General features: G+C 39.9%; 1 protein-coding gene across 1 annotated transcript in view; it reads left to right on the top strand.

Annotated features, from left to right (window-relative positions):
• eipr1 (EARP complex and GARP complex interacting protein 1) overlaps nt 1-26,861 on the top strand; it is a 49,372-nt gene that overhangs the window by 643 nt on the left and 21,868 nt on the right. Inside the window, exons 3-5 of the mRNA XM_086050416.1 lie at nt 11,661-11,793; nt 12,340-12,496; nt 20,451-20,550. Of these exons, the coding sequence (XP_085906542.1) occupies nt 11,661-11,793; nt 12,340-12,496; nt 20,451-20,550 (390 nt within the window). The remainder of the gene's footprint in view (nt 1-11,660; nt 11,794-12,339; nt 12,497-20,450; nt 20,551-26,861) is intronic.

The following is a 26,861-nucleotide window of genomic DNA, read 5'->3' as shown; positions in this document are numbered from 1 at the left end:
TCTATGATGTGCCTACTGAGTGGAATTCAAATAGCTATATCTTAGGTGTAGTAATTCAGTGATACATTTGGACATTAACTTATGAAATCAGACAAGATTCCGTGAGACATTTTTAGAAACATAGCTGGTTCGTTATTATTTCTTAACCAAGGTCTAATATATTGGCACCTGATTAAGATGTGTAAAAAGGCTTCAAATAAATTGGTTTTTTTTAATCGCAGTAGCATACTCTCATGCTGTAAATTGTAAACATGGTTCACCAGATACAGAATCAAGTTCCTCCCATGCCAGTCTCAGTCCCCAGACCTCAACCCCATTAAAACCTGTATGGAGTGAACTAAAGAGGAGAGTTCAGAGGAGAGGACCCATGTCGTTGGATGATTTAAAGGGATTGTGCAAGGAGGAATTGTAAAAAATCCCTCGTTTAGGCCCAGTCCCATTACTTCCCCCTTTACCCTTTAGCTTTGTCTCCCCCCTTTACCTTCTCTGGGCAGGTGAAGACAAAGGGGGAAAAAAATCCATCTAGGAAATGGGAACACACTAGATCTACTACGTCATCGTTTTTTTTTATCCTCTATGTCCTCGTTTCGGCAGCCATTTTCTATTTGTTGCCGAGGGGGCGTGTGTCGAATCGAGGAAGGTTGCACTCTGCCTTCATGCTGCAGGGCCATACACCCCTTGTCTATGACCCTACCCCTAAAGATTACGGAGAATTGGGACAGTCTCGGTTTTCGTGATCATGCATTTGTAGGGGGAAAGGAAAAGACGAGACGTAAGGGGTGGTATTGGGATTGAGCCTCAATTTTATGAAACAGTATATGAAAAGATTAGGTGCTGTTTTGTTGGCAAAAGGGGGTTGTACAAAGTATTAACATCGGAGTGCTAATTTGTGGCAGACATGATTTGATGTAAAATAATTATTTCTTAATGTGGGATATTTTGTCACCACTGAATAAATGAATTAAAGGTTGGAGTTTCCTCTTTTTTAATATTTAATATTTATTTTGGTCCTGTATTATTTAGATAAAAACTGAATTTATTATAAACTATTCAACACATCTTAACCAGTGTGCCAGTAATTATGGAGGGCAGTGTAATCATGTTTTTCTGAAAAAGAAAAAACAAATCATCAACTGTACAATTTAATTGCCTTGAGCGGCCTTATTTCCGTTTATAATGACTTGTCTTTGGAACTATAGTACCTAAGTAGTGGGTTGAATGTCTGAAAACTGATGGATACAAATGGTACAATATGGTATCAGTGTTGTTTTTGGCAGCCAACTTAGTTTGTCTTTTGGACGAAAACGATATTAGTCTTAGTAATATTTCAGTAAACTATATGTGATCAAGTCAAAAACGTTCCAGTCTAGTTTTAGTCAATGAAGACTCAAAAAAGGTTTTAGTCTAGTTTTAGTCAAATATTTTTATATATATTGAAAGTTGAATATTCATTGAATATTTATTGAAAATATGAGTGTACAGTAGGTATATTTTGACTCCTTATTCCTGCTAAACCAAAAAAAATTACCACCCCCCAAAATAGTACCGCGTGTTTTAGAGAAGATGTGAGAGATTACATTTCATGAAAATTTTTGGCAAGGTCACATAATCCACAAATTCAATTTCAAGGTCAAATTATGTGTCAAAATATGTCCCAATCTTCTAAATGTTCCATTAAACCAAAATCTGCTTGGTTAAAACTTTCAGATTTTTTGGGGGCGGGTGGGGGGTGGGGGGGATTGAGGGAGGGGGTGATTCGGCATGGTTATGTGATATATTACAGTACGTTCATTGCTGTACATTTATGACTCTCAAACCAGCTGAGAAGGAATAAGGCAAATATTTGTTTTACTCCTAGACATTTTGGAAGTGTTCAAACTAAAATGAAGACACCTGTAGAGGAAACAAAAATTTCCTTCATCTGGTTTCCCCAAATCCTAATCCTAAAAAAATATTGCAGCTTTTGATACTACACTGGCCGTGCCTACACTTAGCAAAACATGGAGTACCCAGCATGATGTAATTATGGTCGTGGGCATATACTGTACTTGTCACCTTGGTAATAAACAAGCCACAAATTCGCCAGTAGTCATAATTAACATTGACCTAGCCCTCATTATGTTATGTAGTACGGTACATTAACATGAATCTCACTGATTTGTGGAATGTTAATTTTTACCATATTTGGGGTCCTAAGCAGGCGTCTTTGGCCACACTCTTCGGCGGAGAGAAATGTCCATGTTACAACATTACAAGCCCCTGTGTTTGCTTTGCATTTTAATCTGAAAAGCTTCCACACTTCTACCTTTTTTTCGCGCCGTCAACCAACTAGCTTTGCTTCTGCCTCTGACTTCATGCGTAAATGTGATGTAAACGCGTTGTGGCAGCCCGCAGATTTTCTTTTCAGTGCGTCTATGTGAGGGGCAAAATGCACATTTTGCCTTGTAAACTGCGATATGAAACCACTTATTTTGAGCCTTGCATATTGCAATTGTCTTATTCATCATCGGGATCCTTGGTACGAGTTTGTCAGGGGTGACCCTGCAAGGGGCATAAAGCACCAGACAACGTCGCTCCTAGGATCATTGGGGCACACAGACCTCTCTACCATGATAAGGTGACAGCTCAAAGAGGTGACAGTATAATATAATCCCTAAATACCTGTTCTTTTACTATTTGCTCACGAAGTTATTCACAAAGTGCTGAGCCTTGCCCCGCCCTACGTAGTGAACAGCTGAGCCTTTTGGGGATGCTCCTTGTGTACCCAATTATGACACTCACCTGTTTGTAATTAACCTGTATACCTGTGGAATGTTCCAAACAAAAGTTTTTTTTAGCTTTCCTAAACTTTCCCAGTCTTTTTTTTTCCCCTGTTGCAGATTTTTAGGAACATGTTTCAGGCTTCAAATTCGCATGGAGAGAAATTTTACAAAAAATAAACAAAGCAACCCCCCCCCCAAAAAAAAAAAGTTAATCAGTCTGAACATTAAATATCTAATCTTTGTAGCATATTCAATTGACATAGGTTGAAAAGGACTTGCAAATCATTGTATTCTGTCTTTCTTTATGTTTAACACATCCCCACTTCATTAAAATTGGGGTTTGTAACACAGTGCTTCAAGTAACATTCAACTATGTCTCCCTTTTATCCAGTAAAAGTGCTAATACATTTACTTTTTCAAAGGTTAGGTTTTAGGAACATAAGATTGTCAACATGTTATGAAGGCCTAACTGTAATGTCTCAGTCTGAACATAACGAGCAGAAACATAATGTAAAAGGAGTATGTAGATAAGAGATGAAGAATAATATAGTCATGTGTATGGGTACTGTTTACGAGTAGATACAGTAGATGGCTACCTTGTTGGCTCTGTGTGCTGAGCGGTAAATGAAGTGATTGGGGAAAAAAAAATCTTGATCGGCGCAACTATATTACTTAGCGGAGTAAAAGAAACTACTGCATTCCCTAAGTAGCGATGAGGAAATTGACAGATGGAAATTATCTTCCTGCTCAGTCTGGTACAAGCATCTCTTTATTTGATTTGATATTGATTAATTAATACATGTACACATTGTCCATAAACTAAGAAGGAAAACATTTCTATGATATACTGTTATATTGTATGGTAGACGTTTTGTATCGTATCCACGATATAAATCGTTATATTGCACAACTTTGTGCAATATCAAACATCTGTAATTGTATCAATCTTTTTCAACACCATTTGGAACCACACATGTAGCTTAGTCAGATTCATCAAAGTGTGGTTCTTCATGATAAACACAACTGTTACATGTCCACCCATTTGGTGTTTGAAATGATGGTTTTGAGTATTATTGATTGCTTGATTGTTCATGTGTTCTATTGTATGTACTGTGTGTTTATATGGGTGAATGAGAAGAACGAAGAGTTTGTGTGCATGCATGCCTGTATGCACATCTTGCATAGGTCATTACAGAGACAGATGAGAGAAACAGTTGGTGCTAAACGGGGGGAGAAATAATTAGCTCTCTGAGAAACAGAGAGGGATGACGGTGAGAGTGAGAAATGTCTGCCGAGAGAAAAATGAGCCTGTTTTCTGGCAGACTTGAATGTGAAAATGGTCTGGCACCAAATGCAAACCTAGCTCATTCCAAGTCTTGTATAGAAACAGTAAAAAATGATGCTTGTTGGAAACTGACAATGAACACTTGATCGATGTACTTTCTTATCACACATTGTCAATAGCTGAATATACAATTGCTGACACTTCCTCTACTGAAGCATTAGCCCAAACGAGATTTCGGGAAAGAATAGGTCAATGAATAATGTTTTGGTTCGAGAAGGAGGACCCTATAACAGAATATTTATTCAAGCCGACAAAGAGTGGGCCAGTAGGAATGTCTCTGTTGGACTGGGTTAGTGATGAGGTACACTAGGTGCGGGGCTCTGGCATGCAAGAGACAAGACGAGTAAAGCGTGGTGTTGGAAACTATGAGAGGATAACACGCTGGTTGAGATCATTGGTGTATGCAGCCCATGTTTACAGCCCCAAACAATACAGTACTGAAACACATTATATTACTGTATATATAATATTATCTATAATAATATTTCAAAATCAACAATACAGTAACACCCACCACCACCCTCCCTTTTTTTGCTTGAAAAATGGTTTGGTCCACCTCACCTCTCCCACCTCTGCTTTGGACCGCCAGCGGCGCAAGCTGTCTGTTATCAATATATCGATAATGGCCATCGCAATATGCATATTGCAAAGACATGCAGTAATTTTCTTATGGCATTGTATGCTTTTGTCTTACTTTGACCAGTAAGATGCAGACACGTTGACAAGATTGTTTTTCGACAAACAAGAGCCAGGTTCGGCTAAGAGTGTTATATCAAACGGTTTATCCTTCTAGAATGATGAATGATGCACGGTATATCAGTGGCAGTGGTCTTCATGGGGCATCTTCATAAACAATATTTAACTACGTGATTTACTAATTCCACTATACGTATGAGGAGGGGATGAACAGGGAGAGACTGCCTTTCTAGAAAAGTGGAATACATTTTTGTACTCACTGTAGGGAGTTAGTTTACTCCAAAAACATGCATAGTGTCAATGTGTATGTTGAGGAGTTGCTGTATCAAAATAAGTTTTCCTCCCCAGACGTTAGGGTTACCACAAGTTGGCATTTTACAATTCCAATCCTTTTCTCCTGTGCTGTGGCTCAATCATTTAAAATAACCTTTATCAGATTTGCTTTTCCGCCATGGGTCTCTACATTCTAACATGGAATATTTGTTAAGAAAGAGGTACGGTAATACAGATGACATTTTTAGAAACGTTTAATTAAACACCAGTAAACACTTTCTTCCTAAACAATGCCGAATGCAGCTAGTTACACGGTAGCCTCCCAGAAACTATTTCAGACTCTCTTTTTTGTCGAGGTAAATTTGCTGACAAGCTTGTGCAGTCTTCATCATGCAACAGTGCAGCCTTTGGAAATATGTTGATAACCCTTTCCTGCTGCGGTCAGCTCACCGTGGTCGGGAGACAGGGGAGATGTCGCTCCAGGGCCAGAGTTGCCATCCTTCGGGGATAATGCCCCTTGTCCTTTGCAAGCAATGGTGGGAGTCCGGTTGGCAAACAAAGAGATGGGGGTCACGCTGGAGAAATGGCTTTATTTATGGTATATTTGATGCGCCACACATGCAGTGCCTTGCTTGGCAACTTTTCAACTCTCAATTTCCTAAGCTTTCCATTATGACGGTATTCTATAATCAAATTGCTTTTATTGGATTTATAAAAAAGTAAATGCAAAAACACACGCTCCTTCCAAGTAGCCTGTAGATGAGCCATGACATGTCACTGGCGATAACTTCCAGGTGCACGATGCAAGTTAATTTTCCAATCAAAGTGTGCCTTATTTTCAAAATGGATCTCTATGGAATTCTAATGTCTCATGAAAACTCCACGATCCGGAAATTCGGGCCACCTTCAGACTTCACTGAATCACCCCTCTTTGCTGGTTAAGCACATAATTCCAGGTTACACATGGTGTATCAGAAGCCTTGGCGGGACACTCGCTGCATCTCGAAAGTGCACTAGAAACGTGCATAAGCGATTGACTTAGGCGGAGTTCAGACTACAGGCATATCTGATTCCAATCAGACTCCTCCTCAAATCAGATTTTTAGGGCTGACTGTCCACACTGTTTTTAGCAAGTGTCCAAATGGGATCTGGCCTTGTTCAGACCCATCTGACAGGTTGCAGTAGCAACGATGTCGGTATGGAGTCATTGTCAACACTACGCTCTGCACTTAGACGTCCGCCGTACAACGCCACCCCCAATCCCCTTACTGTCGACAATTTAGTTTAGGCGCGTCGGCCGCTTTGCGCCCCCGTCTACAATTACGTGTGGACGTATGACAAAGCAGAAAAAGAAAATTCCCGGGATGAATTTTGGTCCCAGTAAGTCCTTGATTGGCAGTATCTGGTCTGGCACATTGGGTCTTGCATCATGTGGAGTGACGTCATGACAGACACTTTAAATCCGATTGGTGCATTTGGAGCTGTTCAGACTGAGATGCTTCATATCCTAATGCGATATGAAACTATCTACCGAATGTGGTTTCAGTCTGGATGGGCTGAAAATCGAATTTTGGCTGGCAGTCTGAAGAAGGCCTTAAGTGCGATATTTTGCCCAATTGTGCCCCCCAAAAACTTTAAAGGTTTGGTACTTTGTTCAAGGGCCCCTTGATGGTACCCATGAAACAAGCATGCATGACTCTTAACAACCAGTCCCATTTTTTTTATATTTTGGTCCACAGTGGGATTCAAACCTAGTCTTCTGTCCTCCAGCCAAGACATATCTACTGTACCAACGAATTTAATACTTCCGTTGCATGATTAATAATGATTACTTTAGCTGTTTGTTAGCTGTTTGCCTCATTTCAAGCCAAATGTTCAAGTTGTACTCAAATTATACATGTCTTCCAGTGTCTGTGTGTCATTCGGAATCATTTTAATTTGGAAAAAATAAGAAGACTCATGATAACGTTGGCAGATTTTGTAAGTTATTGATGCAGGTTTAGGACCGGATTGGGGAAGATACTCCCTCCTTCCACTAAAAGATAGATATGTATTTCAGGTAGTTTTGTCATAACAAATGTATTCACTTAAAAGGTTCCAACTGCAATGACAGAATATGTCTTTTTTTTTTGCCTTGGTGCACCCTCAAGGACAACTAATACTACTCTATAGTCACAGACATTTTGTACTTGGCACAAAGAAACATGGTCGAATTAACTGACTCCTGAACAGACACTTTCAATGTTCATTACAAAAACAATAGTTAAGTTGCAGTATGATGAAGACCCTTTGTTTTTAGTCTATTGTCGATCCAACCGTCCATCTGTAACCAAATTCTGCTGCCATATACGATTATCAAATGCCTTGTACTGCTCCATAATTTCTTCAACCATGAGAGAATCACTTGAATCAATATATATGTTTTTTTTTTAGATTATATTATACTTATTTCTGTCCCTGGGGGAAATTCATTTTCCACTCTGATGGTGTGCACAAAATACATACAGAACCAGATCAGGGAGAGTTTCAGCGTGAAACAAGTGCAAGCCTCAGCACAAATGAGATTTCAGGAAAGAATAGGTCAATAACTTGTCCTTTGGTTCAAAAGGAAGACCCAAGGTGAAATCTCACCACTTAAACTGAGATGATGGGGATGATGCCTTGCTCAAGAGCACCTCTATAGTAGCCAGCAAGCAAACTATCAACATCTAGTGCTCTCCAACAATAGCTGCCATTTTTACAAGTTTGTCCATAGTGGAACTTGAACCAGTGACCTTTGCTGCTTAATTTATATTCCACAAATGCAAAATTAATCAGAATGCCGTGTTTCAACTAGTGGGCCTGCTGGACACATCATCTTGAAAAAACAATGTTTGGGTTGACTTCCGCTTTAAGAGAGAACAACAGCTGTAGATCCCAACAACAGCCAATATTATTTTTATACCTACCCATGCCTACATTTGCAGAGTTTTGTCATAAGTGCTGCTGTATGTTTTATTCATGGAAATAATTGCACTCGCCACTTTTTGCATGTTTACTGGCCAGAAATTGTCTGCTTAGTTTGTCTGAGTTTGAACTAACAGTAAAGGATAATGTTTTTTCGATTGGCATTTCAGCCCGGAGAGCTCCTTCTGTATCCATAAGCCTTCTGGCCTCTCCACCTCCCATTAGGCATAATGCAGGGTGGAAATGTCTCTCTTAACTCGCACAGCACCTCTCAAATCCCTTGGAGACCAATAGCTAGAATGACAGATCGGAGTGTCTGTCGGCATGGCATTTAAGGCCGCTAATGAGATAAAGTGCCCAAGCTTGGCACCTCTCACCCGCATTCTACTCCTCCGTAGCGCTTACTGTCATCTTGTGCAGCTAAAGAGCTTTAGAACAGAGGCCCCTGAAGTGGGGTCCACAAGCCAGCTTGGTTTTATCCCTCCCTTCCTTCCTCTTCCCTCCTCCCTTCTCTACCTTTCCCTGCTGCCATTCCAGCACATAATTAAAAGCGCTGGGCCGGGTGCCCAAGTGGTTCAAAGTTATGAGTCACTCCCCAGGCCTGGTAGAGTGAGGCATAAATCACGTAGGGGGAGGGACTGTTGGAGGTTCTCTCTCCCCTCACACCTGGGTTTATTTGGGAGGACCCTATTACTAGGCCCTCCAATTACACCGGCCCGTCGGTCTGAATTTATTTGTACCACTCCCCCACCACCATTAAATTATAACTTTGCTTAATTTTTTTTCTGCTTGATGCAGTCCAAACCCAAGGTTAATAGCGGCCTTGCTGACTTTGAGGTTGCTGAGGGACTCTGACGTTATGATGCTCTCCCCCTCCTCTTCTTCATGCCTCTTTCTTTCATCCTCTCGTTAAGCCTGTAAATGGCAAACAGGCAATGTGAGTGGGAGTTACTGTCCAGGGCATCCCCATGTACATACCTTTGAGACATTTTAAGTGTATCTCCAGTTGGGGATACTGCCTTTAGTTGTCTGACCAACCCCTGAGAACCTGACGTTTTACTGCATTGGGGGCCCTGAACTGAATTCAACTGAAGGCGCATGTTGAATAGATTCCAATGTCATGAAAGCCCCTCAGTAAAATGTGAAGGGTATAAAATAAGTTTACCTTATTGGACTTAGATAGCAGTTGATTGTTTTTAACATCAGCCAAGGCCTAAGTAATATAACGGGTCAAGGACCTGCCTTCTAACTTGCACCAAAATTAATAATATAGTTGAAGGGTTGCATCCCCTGTAAATCTTTACTGGCCTCATTCAACTGTGGGGATGTACAAGTGTACTCTTGGCCCCAGCTGTATAACTGCAGTACTGAAAACCTGACTGATGGGTTGCTGGCGCCAACCTTGGGTGAACCGCACCACTGTGGTTGGTAACTCAATGTTTGGAGCGAATTGGATGAGACAAACAAAAACAATAATGATATGCTGTATACCAAACTGGACTGCATGAGGTAAACACTTTTGGTCCCTTTTTTTTAAACATCATCTCAATGCTAAGTGAGAATAAATTAAAGATTTGTATAAACGTGAACATGATAGCGGGAGACCTGTGTGAACACTCTTTCATTGCCTGTACAGTTTCAAAATTCAGTGGTTGTCTTGATAATATTGTAGTTTAGGACAGCTGTTTAGCCAGGAGCCATGATGTTTCAAAACTAAAACAGACATTCTGCAGTGTGAGGTTTAGTACTACAATTTAAAAAATATATGGAATTCATCCAGGGAGGAAAAATTATTTAAATTAACATTTATGTCTGTTTGCAAAAAAGCATGCAATCATATGAGCCATTTCTGGGTGTTTGCATAGAAAATGTATTTTACTTTTTCACTACTCCTATAACATGTAGTACTGTACTTGTTAAGGAGGTCCCTGGTTAGCCCAACTAAGTCCCAAGACTTGTGGAAAAAAAAAATAGAACAACTGATGTCGGGTTAGAGCCTGGTGGTACTGCTCCAGATGATCCGTAACTTCAGTGAAAAGGGAGTGAAAAATACTGGCGTTCCTGCTGCCAGTATTTTACCGTTATTTTACGGTAAAATTCTTTAGTGTATGTAACTGCCCAAGACCTACAAAGATGTCTCTTGGAGCCATATGCGAAACCTAACAGGAAATCCGCCATTTTGAAATGTACTTATCCTGTTTTTGGCATTTTACAGGTCCCACATGGGACCCATTTTAGCAAACTCCTCCTACAGATTTGATCTGATCGACTTCAAACTTTGGGTCTCTCATCTAAGGATTATCATTCTTATTTTTCCTTTGTGCCAGTCCCCAATGTGCCAGGACCCAAACATGGCCAGAGTTGCAAAGGCCCTTTATAGCTAGCTTCATAGCGTTTTCCGTCATTGCATATTTTTTTCCTCAAAATTGAGTGATTCCATATTTTCCTCCTCTACCTGCTCCAAAAAATGTGACTGACTACAATAATTTCCTTTCTTGCTTCTTTTTTAAATCTGTATCCTCTAGTGGTGATTCCATAAGTTTTGCTACCCGTTGTATTAAATCACACCATGACTAATATAGGGTTTGACATAAAACCCTAAGCAGTCATTTATGCAGTGTTCAACAAATCAAACCCACAGCCATAACATATCAAGTCACTTATCACTATGATATTTCACTTTGTGTTTCATATGATGTTGATTCAAGTGCATCACATATCCATCCATCCATCCATTATCGATACCGCTTATCCTTACAAGGGTCGCGGGGCGTGCTGGAGCCTATCCCAGCTGTCTTCGGGCTGTAGGCGGGGGACACCCTGAATTGGTTGCCAGCCAATCGCAGGGCACACAAAGACAAACATCCGCACTCACAATCACCCCTTGGGGCAATTTAGAGAGTCCAATCAACTTAGCATGCATGTTTTTGGAATGTGGGAGGAAACCGGAGTACCCGGAGAAAACCCACGCAGGCACGGGGAGAACATGCAAACTCCACACAGGGAGGCCGGAGCCGGGATCGAACCCACGACCTCTGAACTGTGAGGCGGACGTGCTAACCAGTCGACCTCTGTGCCGCCGCATCACATATCAATACTGTGATTTCTATGTGCATTTCTTTATTTCATGTTGACTTTGAACTATAATATCGTTGGCGTCGGGCCAAAACCTCATGAGTCACATTTTGGTGGATTTCAAAATGTATACTGTTGGTCAGTCCACGTGTGGGTGTTGTTTTTACACATTACTTACGAATCTGAAGTGTTGAAAATGGCTTGCTCTCTTTCACGATGCAATGCAAACGGTTGAACAAACTTACCATTTTTGGGCTCTCCTGAAAAGTGACAATTTCAGAGGTACAAGGTTTTGGCCCGATGCCTGCAATATGCATGATGTGTTACATACAGTATAGCTGTGGCAGTATGTTGTGAAACAAAATGTATTCATTACTATACATCACGTTGCTTTCTCTCACAATGCTGTATCAGTACAACTAGAACTCAAATGCAGAGCGATGATTACGTCTTACTTTTACGACTTTATTTTCAACTCTACTATTCCCATCTTATGTGCTTTTAAATTACTTAAATGGAACTGAAGTCAATCTGTTCTCTGTTTCTGTTGTCCTTTCTTCAAGATCCACGTCATTGACTTTGACGATGAAAATAACATCATTAATAAGAATGTCCTTCTACACCAAGCTGGAGAGATATGGAGTATTGGTGCCAGTCCTGCAGACAAAGAAGTACTTACCACCTGCTACAACAAAAGTAAGTGCCACTCTTTCCCCCTGGATCTTTTCCCATCTCCATTCACTTCCTGTTGATATTTTGTTGTATTTTGTTTTCCTTCATGTGTTGCTTGTCAGAAGGTAACTTTGGTAGGTAACGCTAATATGTTAATACAGTAAAACTCAATGCATCTCTGACAGTTATGTTTCTGAGTCTGTAGTCTGGCCATTGCCTGAAAGTGGCAGATCTTTGCGCAGCCTAGCTTCCAGGTCATGGCCGTAAAAACTCAGTTTGAGATAGTATTACAGAGTGTACAGTCAATGATTACCGGCAATTTTGTTTACATAGGAAGCTCACAAAATATTTATTTGTGTAATTTCTAACTTCATTGGTGGATGGGCGCTCTAGAGAGAATTTGTACACAAGAAATTAAAAAGTAAATTTTCCATTATATCAACATTTTAATTTCATGTGTATTTTTGCATTTTCATCCCTTGGTGACCAGTCCAGGGTGTCTCTATTTTTGAATGACAATATAATCTGTTTCACTATCTGTCAATGATTAAATGTGCCATTCCCATCCAGCCAGTGACAGCCGGGTGGTCTCCTGTGCAGCAGTATGGCGGATGCCGTCCAGTTGGGAAACAGGAAGCCATGAGTCTCCTGACGATTCAGCCCACAACCCCCAAACCCTGGAACTGCTTTGTCACCTAGATGACAGTGCCCGCGGCAACGCAGCCTGGTAAGTGTTTTGGGGGAATCCGAATGGCCAGTGTGACGTCACGCATCGCGTCCGATTCCAAGTCGCTGCAGCTAACATTTAAACACAATGGCAGTAGGCAAGGAGCCGCGGTCACGTTTTACACAGTGACAGCGTATTTTGCCAACTTCTCAAAGTCAGTGAAAATGAATCTGGACTCCTACAACTCAAATAAAGTTGGAAATATTACTGTGCTGGCATGTGCAAGTCTGAACGGGAAAGTACAGGCTTCAATGAAAAATTGAATTTACGAGGTTGAGGTGAGTACGTGGCTAGCTAGGGATTCAGCCATCAAAGTAACTTTACTGTACTTGAGTAATTGTTAATTATCATCAATTTAGCTATGTTAGATTAAGTACCGGTACCAGTTTGTTGACTACTTAGCTGACAGGATCTGGCACATGTCATCAGGTGGTGTGAACTCCTCTGATCTTGTAATCTCATTTATCCATAAATACCCAATTTGGGTTCCCAACATTTCTGTTTTAGAAACATTTTATAAGGATTATTTCCTGCTCCCATTCTATCAAATGTTAAATGATTATTATATTGATCCTGCATCCTTTACCTGTTTTAGTGCAGAATATTCTTTCTGAACGTTGTCTTAAGTTTCATCAAATTTAACGTCTTTGCTAAATTAATCTGTACCAGCTAAAACTGCTGTTTTATGGGTTATGATGTTTAATTTATTTTTAAAAAACACAGTAAAAAGAACAAACAAATGTAGTCTAAATAAGCAAAATAACCAGTGTGAAGAGTCATTTTTGTTATCTTATCCTTATATCCAAGGACTTCCTCCAATTATTCATTCAGTTGATGCTAAATTAAACAAGACTGACAAACATAGACCTTAAACACAGAGTCACACATTTCAGATTAAGGAATATTGATTAGCACAGAAAAATCAACTATATTGACACATTTCATACAGACAAATAACAGACTGTGTAGTGATGACACAGTAGTTTAACCTTGCTGTGGACTGGCTATTCAAACAAAAACAACAAAAATCACGGTATATAACACCATTTGTGGCAGACAGCGACAGAGGAAATACATGGTATTTCACAAAGAATGGGTGTCTGTAAATTTGTGAGACAAATGCAAATTCAGTATCATGTCATGCTTTTTATACTGTTATGGGATCTAAGACAAAATGTGAAGTTTTTGAGACGCTGAGTGGAACGCTCCACATCTAGTACTCGTAATAATGGTTCTTGTAAACTTCCTCCATTGTGAACTGTCCATTGACTAGGAATGTTGAGATGTTTGGTGAAACATCTGGAGGCAAAATATCACAAATAGTGAAGCCCTTTGCGCCCATCACCATGTCACCTGCTTCTAGCTGTTGGAGTTCTATGCATTCTGCAGTAATCTATTTGCCTGATGTGCTTCCACCTTACAGATCATTAATAAAAGTATTACTCCATTTGGTGACACACCAATCCGAGTTTTAAATTCGGCACATCCTTTGTAATGACCGTATAGATGACTCTGGGTGTCCAAACTACAATTGGTAAGTGGCTTGAAGCAATCTGGCAGGGATGTTTGGTTATTGAATTTGGAGGGGATTTTGTTTTTCATCATGCAGACATACAAAATGTCATACATGGCACTGGAGATTGTAATTTAGATGTTTATGACAGTGAGGCAGGAGCAATTAAATCTCATAGAAAGGTCTAGAACACAATAATTCACTCGTAGCCTCTCAAAGTCAAGATCAACTGATCGATTAGGGCATTTTTGGGACATTACAATCAAAGTGATACTGGAGATCAAATTTGGAAAGAAGGTCCTCCAATAAAACTGTGGCAGCATTTGGCAAGCACTTGAGCATGTTTCTTTTTGTTTCTCTAATTCTTGCTTCAGTTTGTCAGTTTCTTTTCTCATTATCAATTTCGAGTTGGGTCTTTGAGCAGTGTCAAGTCAATGTCAAGTCAATTTTATTTATATAGCCCTTAATAACAATAAACTCTCAATGGGCTTCACATGCCCACAGTTGACAAATATGAATGATATGCCCTGATCTTAATTCCCAGGAGGGCAAGGAATCACCCCCCCCCCACCCCCCCCAAAAAACCCAAAAACATCTAGGGAATGAGAAACCTTGAGAAGGGACCGCAGATGGGGAAATCCCCCTTCCACGATGATCAGGCTGCAACAGATGCAGAGTGGGCAACATTTAACACAAATTATGATTTTATTTGATGTTAAGATGTCAAGTTGACTTGAGCCTGGTTTCAGCTTTGCCCTCATTACAGGCAAACCGGGTCGGGTTTTGTCATAGTGAAAGTACCATCCTTCAGTTGTGGCTTGGGTTTGGTTCTTAAAGCAGCACTGGGCAAGAATTCAACCTTAATACATTTTTGTCACAACTCTTTTGATGAAACATTGACTTACAAGTAGTTGAATGCGACTTTTGTCATGCCCTGGGGGGGGTTGTATCGTTATTACTGTCACTAAGCAACTTTGAGGAGGATGGGAGCAACCCTGGCACAAAAAAAATACAAATATCCTGAATTGCTTTACGGCATACCCACTTCCTCCTTTCGCTAGAAGGACGGAAGGTGATTTGAACGTCTACGCGCTATTACCGGTGTTATGGCAGAACCCCCGAAACAAACAAAAAAAATTAAGTATTGTTTGAACAAAATTAGATTCATTACTTCATCGCTATTCATCTTTCACACAGCTACTGGAAATATAAATGTAATTCAGTCCAATTTGCAGGCCAGCGAGAGCTCAGGATTTTTACGACACTATGCGCTGGCTCGCATGGGAAATATGGTTAACTTTTGTCAAAACACTACCGCTTTTGTCCACATGGCGTCGCCATAATCAACAAAAACTGACATGACACAGTGTTGCTTTAACCCCTGGGGGGAAAAAACATTACTTCAAGAATTAAGTGACTATAAACAACTTGAAATGTCCTGCAAGTAAAGAAACCACTTAAATTTGCTGTATATAGACATACTTGAGTGATTGTTTTGCGTCCCTCATCATAGTCCTTCATACATAGTAACATTAATCCTGTAAATAATGACTTCTCAAAAATAACAACTTGAATCTTGTGAATAATTATTTTTATCTTGTGAGACTCTCTTAAAAAAACATTTATTTTGTACAATGGCTCAAATCTTGAAAATTATCATTTGATCTCTTAAATTATAACTTTCATTCTTCTAAATTTTGATATTACTTCTGCTAAATGGCTTTTAGTCTCAATAAATATGGCTTTATTCTCATTATGACTTTTTATTATCATTGTAAGCGATTTTAAACTCATAATGAATTCAAACTCTTAAATTATGACTTTAATCTTGACATTTATGATTGGGTTTTTTTAACGTGGGCCTAACACTCTTATCTGACTTTTCTGTTTTACCTCTCTTGTATGTCTGTCTCTATCTCTCACAAGGCTCACAATAGATCCATCCATCCATCCATCCATCCATCTATCCTATCTATCCATCTATCTATCTATCCATCCATCTAATCCATCTAATCTATCGAATCTACACCTAATAATCTATCTGTCTATCTAATCACTAAAAGAGAGAAAGGTTTTTTTGGTTAGTTACTGTATATTATTTGGTGTTTGGTTCTACCTACCTTACATTTCAATATTGTTTTACTTTAAGGGACTCAGACTATTGACTGGCCCACATCTCTGATTTTAGTCACATCCTGAGTCTTTTGTCTTTTGTGAGGCATACTGCCTCCCCATAACTCACCACCTATGAGAAAGGAAATCGAAGCTCATTTCTCATTTTAGTCCACTGTTCATCAGTATCCCTCGATTGCTATCATTTTTAGAGATGCCAATCAGTTAAAGCGATGCATACTGTAACTGTGCCTGCGAGGAAGAGATAAAGATGGAGGAAGGAGAAAAGAAGTGTGGGATACAGCGCGCGCGTGTGTGTGTGCGCGTGTGTGTGTGCCAGTCAAAGGTCGGGTCAAGCAATGCAGCTGTGTCAAGATTGATAGTTTTGTGCTACACCATCTCAGCACCCTAAGTCAGTAGCTGTGACTTGCACAAGGACATCAGGTGTGTGCATGCGTGTGTGCACGTGTGCGTATCTTATAGCCTATGCTGGGCACTATTGGCTTCCCGAGATGAATGGCTTTGGTCTGGTTCCCTCCTCCTCTTTCAAAACACATTGCATCCACACTCACATTGATTATTGTTTGCACTAGTGTGTCCATGTTTGTGTCAGGTGGGAAAAGTACATTTATGGGATTTGGGATTGAATGTGCGTTATGTTTGCCTTTGTGTTGTCCACAACTCACTTTTATCACCTTTTCAACTTTCTAATCCATTGAAATAGTAGTTACTGCTTGAATCTCATTTGAGAATGCACAAATTGCCTCCCAGAATTACTATTTGGATGTGCTGTGCCATCTACCATCATCTTCCTTTTAGTGGTGCTCCACGGGTTCTTAATATGGTTGAGGTCAGACAATGATTGTTGCCACACTATGAGTTTTTTTTGTCTCTCCATAACCATAGCAGCTAAAACGTCCACGGTATTTTTTGCAGTGTCTTGCATGAGAAATATTTTACTGTGGAAAGCACAGTTCTTTTTAGACCATAGCAGCAAATGGTCATTTAGAAACTGAACATATTCTGAGAGAATACACCTTCAGGCTACCTTGAAGAGTCCTACCATCTCACATTATTATTCCAGCCCAAAACATCATGTCAGAAATGTTCCCTAATTTGTCTTTATCTGAACAAACCTGTTGGCTCTCTGAATCACACAAAACTTTTTCAACAGTACAATGATTTTTCTTTTTCAAGGCATTGGACTCTTTCAAGCTTTTCATAAGAACATAGATCCTTCATTTTCCTAATCATGCATGACAACTGACGTCTTTAATAATGTGCAACAATTTTCTAAAGTAGTAATTTAGGAACTTAATTACTGTATTTAAGCTTATCTTGGAAACAAATTATCATTGTCGGTGAAATACACAATACAAGAAAATATATCGCTGGTGTCGGGCCAAAACCTCATAAGTCACATTTTGGTGAATTTCATATTTTTTCAAAACTGTATACTTTTGGTCAGTCCACATGTGTGGATCTTATTTTTACACCTGATATGTGTATTGTACATCAATCATTGTCAATCAACACACAGGGCACTCATCATTCCAAATATTCCAAATCTTACTACTGTTTCACGAAAGTATATCGTATAGGTATACAATAATAGAATATAAACAATACACGATTGTCAAAACATTTCAAAAAGTGATATGGCTGCAACACTATTTTTGTCTCTCTATCCTTTATTTATTAAGATACCGATACGGGATGGCAGATTTGAAGTCTACCCATGAATTTGCCAACCTTTGACATAGACAGAATGCCACCAGCCGCTAGAAGAGTGTGAAGTTCAACACCCACAAATAACTGTTGAACCTCATTTGTGTTGAAAGCAATTTTCAGGCAGATGTCGCCATAAATCTAATAAATGTAATAGGGTAAGCCAAAATTACTCTGTGAACGTGCACACATTGTCATTTCTGAAAGGTACAGGCGTATCCACTCACGTACAAAATTCTTGCTACCATCAGTTAATGAAAGAAAAACCCACAATTGTCAAATAAATAATACAGGTCTGATAAAAGTACTAATAATACATAAATGTTTTTTTTAAATGAGCTCATGAAAATCAGAGATTGCTTTTGAATTGTGGTTCACCAGAATTATTTATAAAAACACATTCATGAACAGATCTGGACAGAAATTATGATACCACTAGAAAAGATTGAAAACAATTTTACCATAGGGACATTTTTAATCAAGGTGTGTCCACTTAATAGTACCACAGGTGTCTTCAGACTTGTAATCAGTCAATTGAATTACAAAGTTATTAAAGGGTGACAAATAGTAACTGTGCTGTTTGGTGACGTGGTGTGGACTGTACTAAACATGGACCAGAGGAAGCGAAGGAAAGGGCTGTCTCGGGAGATTAGAAAGAAAATTATATAGACAAGTATGTTAAAGGTAAAGGCTATAAGACCATCTCCAAGCAGCTTGATGTTCATGTGACGACAGTTTCACATATTCAGAAATTAAACATCCACAGGATATATATTTTTCTCTACGGCCAACCTCCTTGGACGTGGCCGTAGAGAAAAACATATGACAAATTGAAGAGACTGATCATAGAAATGATAACAGAAGAGCCTAAAAAAACCTCCAAAGAAAGTAAAGGTGAAATCCACAGTCAAGGTACATCAGTTTCAGATCGCACCGGCCATTATTTGAGCCATAGTGGACGTCATGGAGACAACAAAAGAAGACTGCGCTGTTGAAAATAAATTTAGAAAAAGAAAAAGGTAGACTTGCTTTTGTCAAACTGCGTGTTGACCAGCCACAAAGCTTCTGGGCGAATGTCCTATGGACGGACGAGACAAAACTGGAACTTTTTGTCAATGCATATCAGCTCTGTGTTCACAGATGCAACGATGAAGCGTACCAAGAACGAATCCCTGTCCCTACTGTAAAGCCTGATATGATATGTTCTGGGGCTGGTTTGATACATCTGGCAAAGGGGGCTTGAATCTGTGCAGAGTAAAATGAAACTATCAAGTAGAGGTGGGCGATACAAATCGTCTTCGATATCATTATCAATCTTGCTTTCACGATGTGTAATTTTACATTATCGAGTATTGCATAACGGCTCGAGTCAGCCGACAGCCGCAAAGTATGAGGAAATGCTGAAAATCAGGGGTCCCAGGGGGACCTGGCCATGACTCTGTCCATACTGCAGCCGAGCTGTTTCGTGTTGTCACGACGACATCTTTTTTTTCTCTCGCTGGGTGACACTTCGTCACACGTCACATATCAAATAATTGTTTTCTCATTCTTTCTCATTGCTGTAGTTAACACCTTTTTCTCATCCCGATTCCTCTAGTAGTTGGCAGTGGTACACCAGTACTTACTGTACTTACGAACACTTTAGTCCATATGTGTGAATCCTAGCTTCACTGTTCCACTTCTGATTCACTGATTTGCCAGGAAGGCAGTGTGAAATCAACTATTTAAAACAGACAGAGTTAAAAATGTCCATCTTTCTATTTGCATTGTGGCGCCCTCACACCCTTTTCTTGGACACCAAACCTGAAAACAAAACCAAAAAACAAAGCACTAAAGGGTCTGATTGAGCCAATCAGCATTCCAAGGGAATTGTAAAGCAACAGTTCAAGATACCCTGTTATGGGAACGCTCATCTCCAAGGCACAGGCACAAAATGCATATTGTACTTTATGCTGAGCACAGTGAAGAATGACCAAGCAGGTGTGGAATCAATACACTGCAGACCATAGTGTGTGGGTTGAATCAAAGCTAGGCATGCAGCAAAAAGAAAGGAAACAACAACTCTATGTCCCATTGCTTTGAACCCTCGAATGACAGAATCAGAATGTTGGATTTGCTGTGACATTCGGTTCTTGTGTATTGCTCAATACAAATGCTATATAATATCATACTATTCAATAAATAATAATGCAACTATTACACAATGTAACAGAACACAGTGTCTCAATGCTGAGACCTTTGTTATTGCTGGCAAGTGTGAACTTTTGATGAAACTTAAATTTACCACTTACACATACTTACTTACCACTAGGTGGAGTATCTACACTCTTAATGAGCTTCTATCCGCTTATGTATTGGAATGTGGAGTTAAAAATGCATTGTGGTCCTACAACCATGCATTTGGAGTTACCTTTATGAAGGCAGACTTTTTCCTCCTTTCATCATTCCATCATATTGTGTATCTCATCAGATTGTACAGATAGTTTCCATATCTGTCAGTGATTACTCGAGTTGATGTCCCCTGTTCGTTTCATAATATTAATGTGCTTGATAAATAGTCGTGTCTTTGTGCGTGTGTGTCTGTTTTGAATCTATCCACAGTGTACTGTGGGAGCCAATGGGAGATGGCAAGCGTGTGATTTCATTGGCTGATAACCATGTACTTCTCTGGGATCTGCAAGAGAGCTCCACACAGGCCACAGTAAGACACAAACGCACACACACGCAGGCACGCACACACACACACACACACACTGTGCACTGTAAACCACATAACATACACAAACACACACCATATCTCACAATAGTAAACTCATTATTTGATAACCACCATTTTGTCTCGATATTATCAGATTCACACGTCCTCATTCCCTGTGACACCAGCAGAGTCCACTAATCTATCTCATACTCAGCTCACCATAACCCTCCCTTCTATTTTGCCTGTAGTTGTGAAATGTGAGTATGAATCGTTCTGAAGTTTTCTATATGTGCCCTGTGATGGATGACCAGTCCATCCCATCTCTCACTTGAACTTGGGCGGTCGTGGCTCAGAGGTAGAGCGGGTCGTCCAGTAACCGGATGGTCCACTGTTCGATTCGTGCTGTCTGAGTCATGTGTCGTTGTGTCCTTGAGCAAGACACCTCACCCACTTTGCCTCCAGTGTCACTCACACTGGTGTACGGCTGGGTGTGAATTTTGGGTGGTGGTCGGAGGGGCCCGTAGGCGCACACTAGCAACCATGCTTCCTTCAGTCTGCCCCAGGGCGGCTGTAACTACAGAATGTAATTTACCACCACTAGAGTGCGAATGTGTGACTGCATGAATAATGTATCCACTGTGAACAGCCTTTGAGCGACTAGAAAAGCGCCATATAAATCGGATGCATTATTATTATTATTATTATTATTATTGTTATTATTGCATTCAGTTGAGATGAGCTCCTGCTCACCCATGACTCTGAAGAGTACCGTAATTTCAGGACTACAAAACGCACTTGACTAAAAGAGAGAGTAGTTGGTCAACGGAAGCAACAACGGAAGCGGCTTTAAAAGGATAGACGGACCGGCCGATAGGAGATTACTTTTTGATCCGGCTTGACAAAAGGGCGGATAGACGGATGGCGGAAGGGAAAGCAGCTCACCTGTTTTCTGAAGCTGAGCCATGATTGGTCATTATCTGAGCCCTGAGCAACTTCGATGTCATCTTCAATCGATAGAAGTGACAAAATGGCCACCCCCTGACCTAGCTAAAAACGGGTGGATTTCTCAGTGCCGTGTTTAGACTAGTGGGCCTGCATGGAACATATGTTGGAAAAAAATATGTTTGTATGTTTGTGTTGACTTCCACTTGAAGGTTATTATCGTATAGTTAAATACATTAATGATATCACTATCTTCATAACTTGCTGAGGTTATGCTATTTCACATGAATTAGTTTGTTTTTCATAAATGCTTTGGCTCATACTGTGACACAAGATTTTTAGCGTGTTTGGTGCATTTGTTAAATATGCTAAATAAATGGAATCGTCATTTAAGTGTAATGTGTTTTGTGTTTTCGCCAGTAGGCTATGCCGATGGTATATCTGCATTATACTGAATTTGCAATAAGGCAATATGTTACCAGGTGATGTCTTTTAGGTAAATGTGTTGCAGTAGTGCTTGCTGTTTCATAAGAAGATATTACACAGTTTCAGGCTTGTCAAGATTTAAAGCTCTAGCTCGAATCTAAATGTAAAGATGTGTGTCAATATTTTTGTTCACATAGTTAATTTTGCATTTGAAGTTAAGTGGTTTCCTCTTAAAGACAACTAATGTACATACTGTTTTCATTGTTCCATCATTTATGCAGGTTATACTTGGACAACTGCTTTCAGATTGTGATTGCTCTGGTAAGTAGTGACCCCAATGTGAGGTTGAGTACAACCACTGGGGCGTGTGAGGTCTTAATCCTATCTTCTGACACCAACACTGGACAGTAGAGGTATTAAATCCCATATCAAGGGAGAAGAGAAGAGTTGGAAAGTAATCGGGGGAGGCTGTATAATGAGAAAGGGAAGATGGAGGGAGCAATGGATCGCCAAGCTTGATTGGAAAGATGCAGGCTGGAAGGCAGAACAGGATGTATGGATGTGAGAAGAGAGTGTGCTTGATTAGGAGAGGGAATGAAAAAGAGAAGAAAAAAAACTTGGCAGTCAAGACAAATTCCTCTCGTGCTGATGAGAATGCTAATATTTCTCCATTCCTCCCTGCCTCCCATTTCCCCTATCTGCCAGTAGGTTGTGCGTTCATTTCAAACTATTTCCTTCTCACAAGCCTTTGGCCTAGATTATCATGTCTTCAATGTGGGTGTTTGGAGGTGTGTGTATGCATATGAAAGAGGATCATTCGCACACACTGGATATTTAAAGTCTACACACCCCTGTTTTTTGTAAATACATGAGCTCAAGATAAATCATTTCAAAACCTTTTGCACCATTGACGTGTACAGCTCAATTGGGGGGTATTTTATAGAGAAACACGAAGTAAAAATAAATAACTTAGATAATGTGTGCACACCCAGTTATAACAGTGGATTCACATTCAAACTGTTTCAAAATGGGACTGCCAGAGGTGTAACACATCCATTTAATGTGCATCTGATTAACCCCAAACAAACTTCAGATGTTCTAGTGAGCTTTTTTTCTTGTTTTTTTAAAAACTAAAATCTTACTGCACAAGTTATGGTCTTGCAGAGAGTTTCCACAGTATCAAAGGGATAGCATGGACACAGTGATGACAATCATAATCAAGTGAAGAAAATATGGCTCAACAGTGACATTAAGAAGAAAGGACCTCCTTCCAAAATTGATGAAAAGATGAGAAGAAAACTGGTTAGAGGCCCCCATGAGGCTGACAGCAACATTGAAGAATCCGAAGGAATTTCTGTTACGTACTGGCTGTTTACAACATGTAACAACAACATCCCATCGTCTTCATATATTTGGGCTATGGGGAATGATGGCAAGAAATACGCCTTATCTTAGAAAGGGAACAAAAAACACACTTCAATCTCCCAAGCACATTGGAGAAAAATGAGTTATGGTACAATGAAATCAAAGTTGACATTTTTGGGTCCATAATTCCAAAAGGTATGTTTGTCACAAACACAACACTGCTCATCATCAAGGTGCAAGTAATGGATGGAATACAAGTGTCGGCACAAAAACCTTCATACAGCTGTTGGGAAGCAAAATATTTAAATAAACAGCTTTATTTGGTGGTAAATTGGAGCATGCCGTTGTGTGTTGACTTCACGTTAACGTGAGTTTGAATATGATTGATTAATTCTGAACACTTTATGACCAGTTAAGGGTGTACCCCGCCTCTTGCCCACAGGACAGTTGTGATCACACCCATGACCCTATAGTGAGAATAAGCACCTCAGATAATGGATGCATGGATAATTCTGAAAACAGCCACATCCCCAGTTGTAAGACGGTGAACACATCTCAGTTTTACTTTTTCTCCCCCTCTCTCAAAGATTTTAATTTTTGTTTTCAATGGAGTTGTACAAGAGCAAAACATTGGACTATTCTGAAGTAGGCTTCTATGACGCTTTTAAATTGCATTTTAGATATCAAGTCATGGATGGCAGATAATTTCCTACAGCTCAATGAGGACAAGACTGAGGTTTTAGTTATCGGTCCCGAAGGTCAGAGAGAGAAGCTTTTACCAAAACTACACATTTTTAATCCCTCACACTGTGTGAAGAACCTTGGCGTCATTTTTGACTCTGAGCTCAGTTTTATTCCTCATATTAAAAATGTAACCAAGATTGGTTTTTATCACCTTAAGAATATCGCCAGAGTCCGCCCGTTTCTCTCTCAGGCTAACACGGAAGTGCTGATGCATGCCTTTATTTCCTGTCGTTTAGATTACTGTAATGCCCTGCTCTCTGGCCTCCCGAAAAAGAGCATTTCACCACTGCAACTACTGCAGAATTCAGCCGCTCGGGTGCTGACGAGAACCAGAGGGCGGGAGCACATTACGCCAGTTTTGAAATTGCTGCATTGGCTCCCTGTGTGTTTCAGGATCGATTTTAAAGTACTTTTATTAGTTTATAAATGTGTTAATGGTCTTGGGCCATCTTATTTATCTGATTTGCTTTTATCATACCAGCCCTCGCGGATCCTGAGGTCCTCTGGCGCCGGCCTTTTATTTATTCCAAGGGTGAGGACCAAAATGCATGGCGAGGCTGCATTCAGCCATTTTGGTCCTCACCTTTGGAATAGCCTGCCAGAGGATGTCAGGTCTGCAGAGACTGTTGATATTTTTAAGAGGAAGCTCAAGACACACCTTTTTAGTTTGGCTTTCAACAACTTTTAAATAATTTATCTTTTCTTTTGATTGAAGATAATTCTATGTTTTGCTTTGAATGTTTTAAAGCACTTTGAGTTGCATTTTTATGTATGAAAAGTGCTATATAAATAAAATGTGATTGATTGATTGATTGATAATCTAAATCCTATTGAACTAGCTCAAGCATGGAGAAACACCCTTCAAACATGGGACAACTGGAGCAGTTTGCTCATGAAAAGCGGGCCAAAATAACAGAGGTGAAAAGTGTACAATACTCACATATCCTATTGAATTAAAATCCAGGTCAATTTGGAAGATTCTCTTCCTATGTTCTTTTTTCCCCCGAAACGACAAGTAGTAAAATATTTGGTGCAAAGTTTGAGAGGCACTAAAATCTTTTAAGGCAGGGGTGTCAAACTCATTTTTGTCGCGGGTCACATCATAGTTGTGGTTTCTCTTGGAGGGCCGTTTTGACTGTGAATCCATATGAATGTATGATTGCCTTATATTATGACATATACACAATAAATTGATGGATAACTACCTTTTGAAATCAAATACGAGTTAAAACAGTTTGGTCAACTGTTTTTTAATTTATTCTAAAGTGGGGATTGGTAACAAAAAAAAAATCTTGCACTATCTCATATCTCAGTGTTATTAAAAGGTAAGACAATTTGAAAGAAACAAAGTCGACACGCGTGATTTACCTTCACCGGCCACATAAGAGGATGTTGCGGGCCAGATCTGGCCCCCGGGCCTTGTGTTGGACACATGTGCTTTAAGGGAACACACCTCCCCTGTCTTCTCTTCCTAACCTGGTACTCTTTATTTTTTTTTACCACTTCAGATTTCCTGCTTCTCACTCACTCACTTAAAGCGTCTGTCTGTTCTTGGGCTGTCCCTTTCCCTCCTCTTCGCAACATTGTACTGTAAACTCACTGGCATTGTCTGTATGCTATTGGAGAAATAATGAGAGAGTTCCCATGAGTTGTGTGGTAACTGCTCGACTGATGATCCCTGCCTAAACAGTGTGACTGTAGGGAAAATACAAACTATATAGAAAAGGAGTGAGATCAGGATACAGCCAGTTGGAGAAAAACATCCATCCATCCATCCATTATCCATACCGCTTATCCTCACAAGGGTCGCAGGGAGTGCTGGAGCCTATCCCAGCAGTCTTCGGGCAGTAGGCGGGGGACTGGAGAAAAACAGATTTTTTTTTTTTTTTATGACTGCTTGGTACATCTTACTCTTAGTGGAAGAATAATCCAAATCCAGTTTGTAGAATCAATATCATTCCACTTTTGGACTTTAGTGATAAAAGACTGTGTGTGAAGTCCTTGAAGTGTCTTTGATTATTTTCTTTTTCATTGTTGCCCCGAGACACAAATAGCGGTTTTGATAAATATCCATTGACAGACATACTGTGTTGTGCAAAAAAAATAAAAAATAATCTTCTCCTAACATTCATTTATAGTCGTACATTAAAGTGCCAGTACTGTTGCTTCCTCTTGCATTGTATTAGCGTGTCTTAGGTTAATTGAAGTCGAAATTTTTGAGGGGGGAAAAAGTGTCAGTGTGAATGTTTTTGTCTATGTGTACCCCTCGACTGGCTTCTTACTTCCATCTTCCTTTCAGAAAAAGTGCTTATGTCAGTTGGAGCTTTCCTACAACAAGTTACCATTGTACATGATTTTGTGTTGTGACACAAGGGTCACCAAAATTAGCCCCTTGGCACCAGGTAGTCCCTAAGCACCACATGAATAGCTCTGTTGTAAAAATACCTCTTCAGTTATGAAACATTGTGGATTTTCTTGGAATGTCGTAGAAGTGATCATTTGAAAATGTAAATACTGGCAGAGATGAGAAATAATTAACATGGTCAGTGTCTTCACATAAATTAAATCAATACTGTGTCATATGACAGATTACGGCGGCGCCATGTGCACAAAAGCGGTAGTGTTTTGACAAAAGACAAAAAAACACATTTCCCATGCACACCAGCGCGTAGTGTCGTGAAATCCTGAGCTCTCGCTGGCCTGCAAGTTGGACTGAATTTCATTTGTATTTCCAGTGGCTGTGTGAAAGATGAATAGCGATGAGGTAATGAATAAAATTTTTTCCAAACAATACATTTGTTTTTTTGTTTGTTTTGGGGCTTCTGCCATGACACCAG

The sequence above is a fragment of the Filicampus tigris genome, chromosome 13 (assembly GCF_054856515.1).
Source record: "Filicampus tigris isolate MCC_2025a chromosome 13, RoL_Ftig_1.0, whole genome shotgun sequence".
NCBI lineage: Eukaryota > Metazoa > Chordata > Actinopteri > Syngnathiformes > Syngnathidae > Filicampus > Filicampus tigris.
Note: the sequence above shows the minus strand (reverse complement) of the source record. Positions and strands in the feature narration are given on the sequence as shown.